Below are 15,204 nucleotides of genomic sequence, written 5' to 3'. Positions count from 1 at the left end.
ACTTTCTACTTTTCTGCATCAGTTTTTAGCCAATGCTTTTTCTCTGATGTCAGTGCAGTTATATACCCATTTCCCATAGGTAGAACTCCACTGACAAGCAAGCATGTTGTTTGGGACTCTCTTTGCCCACAACTATCTGCAATTTCCCCTGTAATTAAAAATGAGAACTTCAGTTCCAAATTACCTTCTTGTCTGTTACAACCCCAGGTTATCATTTGTACAATTAATTATAGGCAGACCTAATGTTAAAACTAGGAACTGAAAAAAAGCCCTATAAAAACAGAACACAGAGTCCATATTTCAGTCATTAAAAAACAAAAGGAATCAAGGCTTTCCTTGATTTTGGATAGTCCGTAAATGTCTTGAGATAGTACCTGAAAGAAAATAAGCAAGAGAGTGAACCTGCATACATACAAGGAAACTGCACAGTTTCAACACAGCTCAGCTGAGGAACCTTAAAACTCCTCCAAACTGCTTTGCTTTGTAGCCTCTGGGTGTTACTCTGCAAAAGAGCATTCCAAAACTATTTACACCAGGTTATTTAATTAAGTGAAAGCTGATGATAGTGTTAAGGCTCTAACAGACCTAAAGTAGAAACTTTAGGAATTCAGAGCAGGGGACCGTATCTACTCCAGAGGCCCGCAGAGGTTGCAAGGGAACCCTTAGGAAAGGTTCATATTTACAAGGCTCAGTAAAAAGAGGCTTTACCACGGCAGAAGCAGTGCTGTAACTCACGTTGGATTAAGTGACTATCAGGCCCACTTGACTCAACAGGGGCTCCAGCCGACTGCCTTACTTTCACCCAGTCACAAATTAGCCGATACACTTCTTGTACATTGTATTCAATTTTATCTTGAATCCTGGCCCTGCCCCTCTGCCCCTCCCTGGCATTTTGCAAACTGCACTCCCAGAGCAAGCAGCAGCATACGGCAAGAAACAGTGTGATACCTGTGATGGTGATAAGCACGTGGCCCAATGCAGCAAAGAGTAAAAAAGGCAAAGGCAAAGGCTGGTAGGGACCAGGTTGCTATGGCAAAACCAAACCATTCCACAATTTCTCCAAAGTAGTTGGCTCCAGAAACGTAGGTGAACAGTCCCCCTGCATTAACAGACAAAATATGTAATTTTTTACAGTCATCTCACGCACATGGAAGGTTCTTTCCCATAAAGTCAGCAGCAGAATATGCTACCTTTCTTATTCAGAGCCCATAACAGCAACCTAAACCCACTGCCCTGCAGCCAGTGGAGCCATGCCAAAGGAGGATCTTGTACAAGACTCTTGCACGGGTACAAGAGTCAGAGGTGATTCTAACCCAGAGGCTTCCAGCACTTTCACAATAATTTATTTTCATTTGGAAAAGGACTTAAGAAAGCCCATTATTAGATTTAAATTAAAATTATTAACATTAGTCAATTCTCTTCAGGCCCTAAAAAATATTTTGCAATTCCACTACTTTTGGGGAATGCAAAATCTGGATCTCAGTTTTGCATCTTAGCTAATCACAGCATCTGCAAGAGGCAGGTAAGTACTGGAGGTGAGAAACTCTAGGGAAGAGATACTACCATCCATAACCAGCCAGCAGAAGGAGTCAACACCAAAACCAGGAAACTCCTGGATCCCCATCCATATTGCTCTACAGAGCTAGACATTTCCTGGCTCACCACTCTGGCCCACGGCCACTCTTTCTCACCAAGCCCCGTCTTGAAGGAGACAGAAAGTAAATTCTGCACCTTGCATCCTTGGTGTTATTTTTTCCCCTAAAGTTTACACTTTGAATCTCCCTTTTGCAGTGTAAGAAGGCCACTACTTCTTCTTCTTGGGCACGGAGAAGACTATTTCCTTCTTTGTGCCTTTTACAAGGCTAAAATCCTCTTCCTATGTCCCACTTCAATCTTCTCTAAATTACCCAGCCCATTTCCTAAAACTTCTACTCACAGCTCATGTTTTCCAGATACTTTTGTTGCTTCTCATGGACTGTCTGCAGCCAGCTCACACTAGTCCGTGCAGCTCAGAGGGGCACCTGAACCAAATACCTGTGCGATACTGGCATCTCTGCTATTATTGTTGCTTTGCTGTGAATTCAGCCAGAAAACGTTATCTGTCCTACTGCTCTACTTTCTCCAAGGAGGTGGGGGATAAGAATATACCTTGAGGAATCTTGTAAGTGACTTCCCCGGGTTTCCTCAGCTGGCGCAGCAGGAGATCACTGTGAATGTTGATTCCCATTCCCAGCAGAAATAAGAGGAGGCCTAAGAAACAAAAAAGAAATGGATTAGAAAGACAGCTCTGCCTAGTTATCCCTACTCAAGCACATATGTGAGGTTTGTCTTTGGAGCCCACAGATAGGAGACCTAACGTGAGGTGGGTGGATTCTTTTTCAAGTCAAAAGATGCGCTGCTACTGAGAAGGCTACTGAACAGGGGAAGCATAGGTGACTGGTGACAAATAACCCTGTGTCAGTTGTGGGATCATGGTCCTCTGGGATCACCTGCATTGGAGAGCTTCAGTGTGGAGAGCAACTCTGGACAGAACGATGACCCTCCTGAGCACATTTTTTTGTTGGTGAGACCAGAGCACTTTCAGCTGGTGTGAGAAAAAGCTGAACTTCCCAGCTGGCCATGGTGACCATTTATTGAACATCAAGGGGGGAGCACAAAGTACCCAGCTGACACTGTTGGCTGATGGCAGCCAGCCACGGCTGTGGACATTACTGTAGAGTAACCACTGAGCTGTAGGCAAGTACCATTACTCTCATTTTACAGCTGGGGAAAGAGGAGCACAGAGAACACAAACTTATCCAGGACATCACCGGAGCTGGGATGGGAACCTACATCTCAACGCAGCTCAGTCCACTGCCAGCGAGGCTGCTTGGACAGAGCTATGGGCGTGCACATGGAACAGTTACTCCCTGAAAGATGCTGGCAGCTTCTGGCCAGAATGATTCATTGACCATACTCCATTTAGCTGAAAAACTAGAGGCATTTGATTGAGAAACTCTGCAGGCGACATGCCCTACATTTCATGCCACATTACACACTGAGAAAACCACCTCTGATCAATGACTGGGAAGCAAGGAAAGAAATAGAGGTGGTGTGTGCTACGAAGTACAGAAAAAAACACTAAATGCTGATAAAACCTCAACACTTCCAGTAGCAACAGAAAGTTGGTAAGAGTCTGTAGAGCAAGAATATACTGTTTGCTTTTTATTTAATATTTCAAGTACTGCTAATGCTGATTTCCTTTTTTTTAAAATTAAATATACATTTTATTTATCATGCAAATTATGTGATGTGCTGTTTTCTTTGCTGGGTGTGGGAGCTCTTACTAAACAATGTCCAGGATTTTTAATATGTGATGCTGTCTGAAAAGACTGAACTTGCATCCACAGTCTGAAACAGGGTACAGCAAGTACCTTGGTTATTTTGTACTTGTCATATCCAAAACATTTCCTCAGACCTCCATTTTAATCTTTATTTCTAGGTGTGCATTTAAAAAACATGCTCTGTGCAGCACCAAATGTGTAATGCCACCTAGCTGCTCTTGCTCAGTTATTCTCTCAGGGATTTTACAGGGTGAAATTCAGCTAGGCTATTAGGTTACAGAATATAAAGGAACCATATTAACATACAACCAGACTGTGCATGATCTCTAATCTTCCCACGTGTCTTACACGAGAAAAAAGAGCCCTTTGTCTCTAAAGCCTCCTTTATGCTGGGGTTTTGCCTTTCTTTTCTCTCTTGGTCGGAATAGCTGCATCAAGCGCAAAGCTCCCTAGCGGGGAAGACAAAGCCACAGTTTGCACTTGCACACGGCTGCTGCTGGGTGGACACTTCTGGCTGAGCAAGGGCACATCCCCGGTCAGCTGAGGCCTGAGATTGCATCTCCACAGCCCGTAGCAGCAGGAGGCTCTGGAGTGGTGTCAGTAAAACAAGGCTGGCGATTTGAGGCTAACACATAACATTGTACACCTTCAAAGGTGGCTGCCTAGCAGAAAAAAAAAAGGTCACTGCACATTTTTCGTTTTATCTGGTCCAGCAGGCAGGTTTTATGCTGATTTCCACCACAACTGATTTGAGTCACATGTTCAGTGAAGATTAGGACATAATTCAAAATGCTTACAAATTGCTTGGAGATTAGATCTTGGGAATCCTGCAGCTGTAATTACCTGATGTAAATCTGATGTCGGTGCACCAATCGTTTGGATATTCAGCACAGTAAATCAGGTAGTACCCCTGGAGGAAGCCATTATAAATACAGAATAATGTGCCAAAGAAAAGCAATTGCAGTGGGAAAGGTCTGCCTCTAGTGAAGAAGGGGTAAATGAATGTCCTAAGGTAGATAAGAAAACAAAGTCAGCGCATTACTCGTGATAACATTGTATTTGCAATTTCTTTGCTGTAGGAAAAAAAACTTTAACAAAACATAAAATATAAAAAAGGTCAATAAAGATTAAAAAAAGGAAAACAACCGCAACAAAATAAGATCAGCAACTGATGGGAACAAGAAACACTGCAGATACCCACATTTTTCTGGTCCTTCAGGACTGCACACAAGGTGGGGAGCTAGAAATGTCATCCAGATTCACTGCCACCTCGGGAATGTCTCTCTGCCTTCCTTCTCCATTGTTGGTAAAATGAGGAACTTGTGCCCACAAACCGCATTTTCATTTTAAGACCTTGCTGTAATGCTGCAGAGGGCTGAGCAAAGGATCCTGTGGAGGCACGTGGGAACACTGATGCTCAAACCAAAGTAGTGAGGGGCAGTGCCAATTGCAGTATTCCCCAAATGGGTGCTACTATGCCACAAGCACTATGAAGGAGCTTTGTTATGGAGAAGACATTCCTGATCCCACTACAAGGATTGATCCCTGAGGGCTTCAGCCCATGGAGGCAGATGGAGTTGAAGGTGGTGTCGAGACCCTTCTGGTTCTCTCATCCCCTGCAGTATATAGCCTAAGCTGTAATCCCCTTTCCCAGCCACTCCTGCTCCACTCCAACACGCAGCAGCTCTGTCCTGCTCTGCTCGGACACTTCGATGCAGAGGCAGAGCAATGTTGTCAGCTGCTTGGGGGAGCTGCTTTGCCTCCAGTCCTTCCCTCTCCTCCATGCTTTCAAACTTTTCTTTAAAATAAGAAGGGCTAAAACCCTAAGTTTAATACGCTAAACACCAAGATTTCCATGCAGCTCCAGCACCTAGGGCTTCCTTAGACAAAAGCTGTGCTAACACTAGCATTAACATGTGTAGGAGCAAATAATTTGTGCTTGTATTGTTTTAATTTTCATATATCTTTGGTTCAGATGGGTGTATCCCTCTTGACACTTTGAACAATTTATATCATCCTTGGGAGAGTGAAATGGAGAAGTTATATTCATATTTGTTAGGTATTTACTTACCTGGCCAATTAAGTTCTGATATGTGGTAAAATCTACACTCTTAATTTCTTTCTTTTGCCCTCTTGGGCTTTGGATGGTGCTTATCATACAAGTATACAAGCATTGTTGATAAGTAATCCACATACTGGGTTGCCAATATCAACTTAAGCAAGCTGAGGCTTAAAATGTCATAACGTTATAAATCTAGATTAAATCATACTGAGCATGTCTGAAAGGGAGTAAGCAGAGTACAAGCAACAACATGTTAATGTATTGACTGCTTTCCAAAGCAAGGTAAGACAGATTTCCAGCAATTAAGACAGTTGTGATGCAGAAGTGCTAAATATTTCTAAATATAGTGAAACCTAAAGGGTATGGAAAATATGTTTCAGACAGTGGTATCACATTTGTCATATTTATTACAGTATGGAAAGGAATGCTCTTTGGAGTAATGTTGCCAATAATTATTAGTTTTGCCCTTTTGGAATGGGATGCTGGAGTTACGAGTAGGCAAGGCCAGCTTTAGCAATCATACCTGCCTGTTGAAGTAATATTGACAAATTGGACCTGAACAGCTATGAGAAAAAAGTGGGAAACTTGCAAACGGAAACTTGGAGAAAGCAAATTATATAGAAGAGGGAATGGTATCACACCACACAAAGTGAGTTTAGGAGGGGAATTTATACAGCAGATTGGAGCAGGACTTGCATTGCTTTATCCTTTGTCAAAACCAGTTATGTTTGAGTCTCTTAATTTTTACAGCTGATGCAAGCAGAAGCTTCTAGCATGAGGTGGCATTTCTCAGCTCCCAGCAAAGTTGATTGTTGCCATGGTGCTTCCCGATGCTGCTGTTGCAGGATAAAGGTTACAGGCCCTTGACTTATCCTGCAGTAACAGAAGAGCAAACATCAGCCATAGACCTATCTACCATAGGTGCAGTGGATGCAGGACAGAAAGAACCTGCATGCAAAGTATAAGTACGACAGCAGGGGAGCCAGGAAGCATCAGCTTTTTTTTTGTTGAGGGAGTGAAATCCTGGCATTGCTGAAATCCCTCCTCATAGCAGTTTTGAAAATCCAAGTCAGGATTTCATCCAAGAATCTTTGTTGCGGAGCAACTTCTCCAAGGAAATCTCCTTGGGTCTGTAAATCCAGAAGCCAGATTCGGTTCTCTGTATCTGAACAATGCTCTAAGTCTTTGTTTTAATACAGCAATTGTTGTCTTGTTCTACATAGCTACTTGAGGGTGCACAAACTATTCCTGATGGGTTTTGAAAAAGCAACAGAAATAAAGGGGGGACACTAAATAGGTTTAAATATTCATGGAAGGGTCTGCATCTCTGCTGGAATTATTTTGCAGTGTGAAAATCAAAGGGGGACTGAAGGCCACCATTTTAGAATAACAGAACAAAAAATGGCCTTTTGGATTTAGACCAATGATAAATTTGACCTTTTTCTTTCAGTGCAATATTGATGACTAATCCTTTATTCCTTTATTATCTTTACTGGCGAAAGGCACTGCATCTGACTAAACCATTGCCAACAGCTTCTTTTTAAGTGAGTGAATAGTAAATTATTCATCTTCTTCTCCATCATTTATTTTCCAGAAGAACAGGCTTTGAAGAGAAAATCATTTGATATTGCATCAAATTTCATCTTGAAGGTATTAGTCCAGCTCCTTGAAAATTCCAGAGACCCTCAACCCAAATGGGGTAAACTATAGGTTTGTTCTTTCCACAGAAGGTGGAAATCTTTCACAAATGTTACCATAATGCACTAAGAATGGGCTCTCAGTCCTCCTCTAACAGCTTGTTAACTGGAGACATTTATGCTGCTGCTGTGTCTTCTCCTCTCCAGGGCCCAGATGCAGTAGGTCAGACAGCAGCAGCTCACATTTTCCAGTCTGGACACTCGAGGTGTTTCCAGTGCTCATGAGGTGTTTTACACCTTGGGGCAACTGGCTCAAGAGCTCAGGGCTGGCAGCTAAGAATGGGGGGCACCTGGCTCCCTCCCACCCTGTGGGTCACCAGCCTACTGCTGTATCTGCCCATCTAGCCCTCTGCCACCAGGCCCTCTCCTGGGTCTGAATGGGATGAACTAGGGGCCAGAAATTGGAGATACTGCAAAGGCGGGCAGGGCTGATGTGGTGCCTTTCCCTTTGAAGGTGGGTGCTGGCCATAACCCAGCTTGTCCTACCCATGCTGGGGAACTGTCTGAATGCCCTGGCCCATCCTCTGTGACCCTGGCCAGCCTCCAGAAGAGAGTTATGGACTTCTCCTGACCAGGGCTGCTCTGAGTCCCTGCAGGGATTTTTTGGCTTCCCTTGGAGGATGGGTGGCAGGGCCTGCCCTGCATCCCTGGTGAGGATGAACCAACATGCTGAATGGTGCCTGAGAACCATTTCCACACGGTCCGGGCTCCACACATTCTGGTTCCTCGCTTGTCCCACCCAGGCATACAAAAGGTGAGGAGGGCTGGTGGTCCAAATGAGGCCAGGCAGCCAGTTCCCCACAAGGGCGATGCCTTCAGGGCCCTCACAGCTCACATGTGCACTGAGCTGACTCCACAGCCAGCTGGAGCCGTGCATTGGAAAACACTCCACTGAGCGGTGGGTATGGGCACAATCGTTGCAGGGTCACGCAGGTTGGTGAGCCGTGCCTCTCCTGCAGGGGAGAAACACCCTGCTACATCGTGAGCACATGTCACAGTCCCTTTTCTCACTCCCTGAAAAGTCTTTCCTGAGGTGCTGTCTGCAGCTCTCACTGCTTTATTGGCACCTTCTCAACCAAAGGCCTCTCTAAGTCAGAGGTCACCTCTCTAGACTCTTTGCTGCAGCTCCCTTCTTAGGGAGGTGCTTTCAGTTTTCTTAGTTTGTACAAGTATCTGTACCCCAGGTGATAAGCAAAACTATGTGATTTGTGTTACACTAACTACAGAACAGTCAGACCTGAAAGGACTTCCCTGCTATGAAACAGTGGAGATCCCTTCGATCTGTCTTGTGCGCAGGTTGAAGAGGTCGGTGTCCAAACCTGGGGAGATTACACTGACCTCAAACCAGTTTTATTTGCACTGACAACTAACAACATAGGAATCTTTGCCATAGGTTGTCACTGGAGTCACATTGCTGGGGAGCTGCTGACACCCTTGACATACCTGACCACTTGGATGAAGGCTCAGGATGTTCACAAACATGATGGACTTCTACCTGGGGTATCTGTGATGTCCTGCACAAAGCCTCTAATTATTCGGGAGACTTATGGATATCAAATGGCATGTCCCAAAGACATCTCAGTTGGTTAGAGCGTGGTGCTAATAATGCCAAGGTCACGGGTTCAATCCCTGCTCACTGCAGGGGGGGTGGGCTAGATGATCTCTCAAGGTCCCTTCCAACCCAAAGCATTCTATGATTCTATTCTATGATCTGCTGCTGAACAGTCTGTGCTAAAATCTGCACATACTTTCTCTTTTTGAGCCCAATCCTGTAGGTTATTTGTGGATTGCCCTTTGAGGTAATTTTTAACTTTTACTGGTTTTGAGTTGTGTTACACTGATTCTCATTGAATACTTATAAAAGACTATCAAGTCTATTCTCCATGTATAGTCAACACCAGGGCACAATCTGGCTCCTAATTTTCCAGTGCCCAATTCAAAATTTTTCAGTTATCCGAGACTGGGTTTAAACAAATGTAACAGTTAAAATGTCAGTTCCAAGCAGCAGGCAATCTCGCTATCAGTTCAAAGGGAAAGTAAAACGAAATACCCCAAAATACTTTCAAAAGTGAAATGGAGAATTTTAACCCTCCCTCATCATGATGTCTGCTGATGTCCCAGCATATTCCTCTCCTCAACCATCCTACCCTGAGATGCTTTGCTCTTTCTCTTTCACTCTTATGGACTCTGCAGTAGCCAAAAAGGTCAACAAGCCAGGAATACTGGAAGCAAGGAGAGCAAGTAGGTTATTAGCAGCCACTTGTACTGTGCAGGGTGGACCACGTCCCTTTTGCTAAGAAGGTGTGCACAGCAAGACATTCTCTGGCACAGCCTCAGGAACAAAATCTGAGCTACCACCCAGGTCACGCACACACCAGCAATGCCAGCAGGCAGGAATGCTGGACTGGACGTTAAGCCTCTGGCAATACCCACTGCAGGTACAGGGCAGATGGCAGATCTCTCAACTGCAGTATTGCAGCTGTATCTCATTTCCTGATGGAAGGAAGGCTGTAAGTTCAGGAGCTGACCTTTTTTTTCTGGAGCTGATGTCTAGCTGCAGCTGCCTGCGGAGCCCGCCGGTGTAGAGGGTGTGCAGTGGCTGTGCGTGCTACCAGGTGACTGCCAGCTGCAGGGCACAACTTCCTTGCCAGGGCAGGGGGCCGCTCTGTGCCCAATTCCTGCATCACTGGGACTGTGTGAAACCATCAGATAACTGTAATCACTTGCTGGTCCATGGCCCAGTTTGTATATTCATCTTAAATCATTGTCCAGTGACTGCAATGGGAGCAAGAGAACTCCCTTTTTATTTTAATCATGCAGATTTACAGATCTAGTTATGACTAACACAAAGTTGGAATTAGCTCTCCTTTCTGAGCCACATGCAAAACATCTACTTCGTTGTTCCTCCAAAGATCTTTGGACAAACTTTTGATGACATTAATTTAAGGAACAAGAAAGATATATGTATTACTGAAAAGCTTACAGTTCAGCTGTATAAAACAATAGTAAACCTGTCACGTCAGGTACATTTCCAAGTATTCTGTCTAAAAAAATTTGCTCAACCTACAATCCTTGGGCTGTTTGTGGCTTACTTATGAAATTCATCCAACCTGAAGCCTGTTTGTAGGGACACTCTTTCTTTGTGGTCTCTTAGTAGCAGGTTCAGGGTTGGATGAAGACTTCTGGCAGGAGCAGACTCATCTTTCCTGGGCAAGAGACGCAGGCACACATCTGATCAAAGGATGAGAGAAGGACTGAGGAAACCCTGAGACAGATGGCACCATGGTTTGAGGAGTTCCTGAGAAGAAGGGCAATGGAGAGCAGAAAGTCTGGGCAGCACTGATTTAAGGCAAAGACAGCAGAAACACAGAAGGCATGGAAGACACTGCCATACTGAACCATTGGGGCTACTGAATTTGGACTGGAGATTAATAAGGACAGACATATTAGAGATAAAAAATAATATACAACATTAGAAAAGAATTCATTTGGGAGAGCTGAATAGCTGTAACCAAGAGTTTTCATGATACTGAAGGGAAGTAAGTTTGAATACAACAAGAAGAAAAGGCTGTTAAATGTAATATAGAAACAGCATCGAAGGAAAGAGCTCGTTAGGACTGGGAGAAGGGGGATAACCACAAGTTACAGACACAGGCAGGTCCTTTAATAAAAAGAAGAAAAGTCCCAAGGTTTGGAATGCATATTCATTTTCATATTTCTGGGGATAAATCATATTCCATTTAAAAGAGGCAGAAGGTAGCAGCTGCCCTGGGCAACAGACCACCATTTACTGTACTTTCTTTTGAATGATCCAATACTGGCTTCTGCCAAGGCAGAGTACTGACTGTGAAAGACCTCAACTCTAATCCAGTATGATAACTTCAGGGTTTCATAATTTCTCACGACTCATCTAACAACATTACACACAAACTGAACAAATTAAAAATGATAGAGTAAACTCCCTAGAATAGATAAGCAATTGCTTAACACCAGCATTTACGAGCAAAGCTCCAGAGTGATACTTGCTATCCCAGGAAGGCTGACACTGTGGATGGCAGCACTTGCAGAAGCCAGCTCCATCAAAGACTACAGTCAAAGGGAATCAGCAACCGCACTTGACTTCTGGCCACACAGTTAAATACCGACTTCAAGTTGAATCCTTACTGCTGGGTCAGAAAAGCTCAGTTGCTTACAACTGCATTTGAATGAGGTGGGATCATAGGAAAGAAAATACAAATATTTGCAAAAGCATGTGTGTCTGACGCAAATGGCTAAAAATGAAATGCTGCTTCTGTATTACTGCCAATCATTGCTGAAAAAAAAAAATATGCATTTGACCTTGGATACATTTAAGTAATCTGAGCTGTGTAACACTCAGTCCCAGCACTATAAACACCTTGAAAGTCAGTCATTCTGAGCATCTAGCACTGGTCAGTAGTGCCTCATTGATTGTTACAAATTTTAGGTGTGCAATGCAGTTAGCAAAGTAAGAAGGCTGAATACAGTTTAGGGATGAAACTTAGTCCTCTTCACATTGCATGCAGGAATTATTCAATGTGCTATACTTAAAATACAAGTGATTGAAAATGGAAGGAAAAGGAAAGGAACAGGACCTAAGAATGGGTATTTGGTTTTAATTAGTAAAGAAGAACTGTGTACGGTCAATTCCAAGGCAAAAATTTTTGCTCTTCTAAATTCACTACAATAGCAGGAAGGTTTCAAAAGTGTTTTGCAAGTCCATTTATAAATTACTTCCTTACTCCTCTTGTTGTTCTTCCATTATTTCTGGAACTGTCCCTGGAAAAATCTGATGCTGGTGATTACCAGCCTCCAGTTAGAACCAACAAAGGAGAATTCTTTGTCACTGGTAAAAAAAGCTCATGAAAACAATTGATCTTTTCTACTGGCTTTAGCAGGTATAGGAACAAAACCCTATACTTCAGTTATTATGCATTTTCTAAAGGGAAACCAAGAACAGCATTGTTGGGTCTGGTGCATTACCAAGCTGCTTCAGCAAGTCACAATCCATCAGCAAGTTACACTCAGTATATATTTATATTGGAATATTTGTTTCTCAAATGTTTCCATTTTGGTGTACAAACACCAAGTAGGTTTTAAATACCCTTAATAACAAAATATTTTATTTATATTTGCTATTAGCTAACCACTTATTTCTCCCTTTTTGCTTGTAATGTGGAAAGGAGATCTGAATGAAAGCTGAACCAAACATTGGGAAAAACTGACTGAATGCCCATAGCCAAAGGCAACTGAAGGAAGAGTCTAGAACCAGCTGTTGATATCTTTCCTGCCATCACCTGCCAAACTGGGGAAATTCATTGGCAAGACGGGGATTTGTTTTTAAAATATTTTGCCCTTTCATAGCCAAAGAAGGCAAAGTGAAGCTAATAGAGCAAAGGAAGTATGTCCTCTGTACAGATCCCTGTTGAAATCAGTACCAGACCCACAGTTTGTCCTCAGACACTACACAGCCAGGATCCTGGAGTCCAGGATGTACAGCATGATGGGCCTTTTGTCTAAAAAGCCAAACACTAATACTTGTAACAGCCTCCTTGACTAGGAGTGCTATATATCTACAACAGCAGGAGGCAGGACTCATTTCTATATTTAACTTGGGTAATCCTATTTTCGGAAAATAGGTTGGTCGAGTGAAGGAATTGACATAAATTGGATATATTATAGGAGAGGGACAGTAGCAGCAGGAGGTGTCCCATGTCTTGACCTTAGTAAGATTTTTTACACTGTCTCACATGTCAATCTTGTAAGTAACTTGGGGTTTCCTGGTTTAGAGGATGTTATTTGAAGTGGCTCCAAAATTGATGGATAAATTATATCAAGGGATAGTTAACAATTGTTCACTATCAAACTAGAAGGATATTTTGAGAGGGGTTCTGCAAAAGACTTTTCTGATACTACTCAGGGTTTTTTTTCATGAATGATATGCCTCTGGGGAAAAAAAATAATATTCCTAATGTTTGTGGCTGGCACAACTCTGGGAGATACTGAGCACACCAAGAGTGAGGGCTAGAGTTTACAGTAATCTTGAAATATTGGTTTCATAGTTTTAAAACAGTAGATTTGATTCAATAAAGACACTGGCAAAATACTACACTTGGGTAAGACTGACCAAGTGTAAAAGACAAGCTGGAGAACAGGCTGCATAGTAGAAGGAGTGCTGGTAGGTAGCAAACTGAGCATGAGCTAATGATGTCAGGCTGTTGTGAAAAAGGCAAATGTTAAAATGTAATGTGGGAACAGGAGTGCTGTTGGAGACACCTGAAGTAATCTTTCTCCTTTGCATGGTGTTAATAGGAACTTAAATTACACTGTGTCCAGCTGAAATCTGCACTTTATAAAAGACAAGGAGAAGGTGGAAGCAGCTCAGAGAAAAACAACTGTGGTCTAGGAAACGTGACATGTAGAAAGACTGAAGGACTCGGGGTTGTTTAAGCTAACTAAGAGAAAACCATTGGAAGATATTATAACAATTTACAACTGTATAAAAAGTTGCTGCGAAGAAGAAATGAGTAAAACATTCTCCTTATCTACCAGGAACACAAGAAGTAACAGGTCTAAACAGCTGTATGAAAAATGCAGCTTAGACATTAAGGAAGGACTGAGAAGCACTGGAACATACTAGCTGAAGTATGTTGGAGGAATCTCCATCGATGACAATTGCAAAGGACAGGCCAGACAAATGTCCATCAGGAATGGCATACACAGTCTTTAGACTCATCGTCTTTCCTTATTCTATGTATTTTACCCAGCAATTGGAATTTTGGACTGTGGCAGGCTTGGTTGTTACAGAGCACTGGAGCTCATGGAGCTCTCCCCATGCTAATTTCATCTGTACAGGCCAAACCACTGAGAAGAAAATGTGAGGACTATATGTGGCCAGGAACTGTCTGGGAATGGGAACTAGAAGCTATCTTGGTGAGAGAGAGGCTCTGACAAGAAGCCGGGGTGCAGGGATGAGATCTGGAATTAGCTGAGCAAAAAAACTAGCATGAGCAAAACCTTTTGCTCAGGCTGCAGACTGAACTCAATGCCAGGACAGCTATCTCAGTTGAAACCCTAACTAAACTTGGTCCAGATTTTTACTTGTATGAGGACAAGGGTCAACACAACTAGATGGATTGTGGTGATGAAAAATGTGCAGATCTCATGGTGCTTCATGCTTACCTCTACTATTTGATAGTATCTAAAGATAGTGTTAAAGATTATGAGAATGTTTGTTCTTTTATCTAAGCAATGGTGTGTCAAAGGCTTAGCCAGCCAAAGCATATATTTTAGCAAGGTATCTCACTCTCTTCTTCTCCAGAAATAACCACTTTATATTTATGAAGACAGATCACTTTGTTCCTATTGCTAAACTGTGGGTGTCTGCCAAAAGCATAAAATGTGTGCCAGAGTAACTTAACCAGACACTACGCTATGCACTTCAAAAAGCTCACGGCTCCACTGGAGCAGAGAGTTCAAAGAGTTCACAGAGGCTGAGAGTGTGAGCACAACAAAAAGACGCATCTACATTAAAAATGGTACAAAATCCAAGAATGCACAAATCTGTGCTCTTACAACTGCACTTAGAGAAAGTGCAATTATTTTCCATAAGTGGTCTACATGGGGCTGAGAAATGACCAAAGGAAGCCAGACATTTGGTAAGCTATCTCTCTCCAAAGCTAAATCTTGGTCAGACTGTATCTGACCAACATACACTAGACTCTAGAGTTGCAACTAGAGTTGCAAGACACATTGCTAATAGTCTTTAAAATACTCCTAACTGGCTTTTTCCACTCTAGTAATTCCTTCTTTTCCTCTTTTATGGCTGAACTCCTGCTCTGTCTCTATTGTGCTCTTCCAGACTTCCTGACTTTGTCCTTTCTTTGTCCTTCCTTCTTCAGATTCTCACCTCCTTTATGGCTCTTCATGTGTTTTTTTTTTCCAACTGGGAGTTGTCCCTCTCACTGCCCTACCACTGCACTCTGTCTCTTTTTTGTTGTAGTTCTTTCACCTTTGTCCCTCTCCCTTTGCAGTTATGGATGTGCATCTTTAGCAACAGGATTGCTCCCCTTGGGCTTCCTAACATGTCTTTGTTCCCTCTGCA

General features: G+C 42.9%; 1 protein-coding gene across 1 annotated transcript in view; it reads right to left on the bottom strand.

The window, feature by feature from the left end:
• Positions 1 to 307: 307 nt before the first annotated feature.
• Positions 308 to 15,204, bottom strand: part of SRD5A2 (steroid 5 alpha-reductase 2) — a 29,963-nt gene continuing 15,066 nt past the window's right edge. Inside the window, exons 2-5 of the mRNA XM_075708217.1 lie at positions 4,167 to 4,330; positions 2,149 to 2,250; positions 949 to 1,099; positions 308 to 374 (exon numbers count right to left, since the gene is read on the bottom strand). Coding sequence (XP_075564332.1) covers positions 308 to 374; positions 949 to 1,099; positions 2,149 to 2,250; positions 4,167 to 4,330 — 484 coding nt within the window. The remainder of the gene's footprint in view (positions 375 to 948; positions 1,100 to 2,148; positions 2,251 to 4,166; positions 4,331 to 15,204) is intronic.

The sequence above is a fragment of the Pelecanus crispus genome, chromosome 3, assembly GCF_030463565.1.
Source record: "Pelecanus crispus isolate bPelCri1 chromosome 3, bPelCri1.pri, whole genome shotgun sequence".
Lineage (NCBI taxonomy): Eukaryota > Metazoa > Chordata > Aves > Pelecaniformes > Pelecanidae > Pelecanus > Pelecanus crispus.
This window is presented reverse-complemented; position numbering and strand designations above follow the sequence as displayed.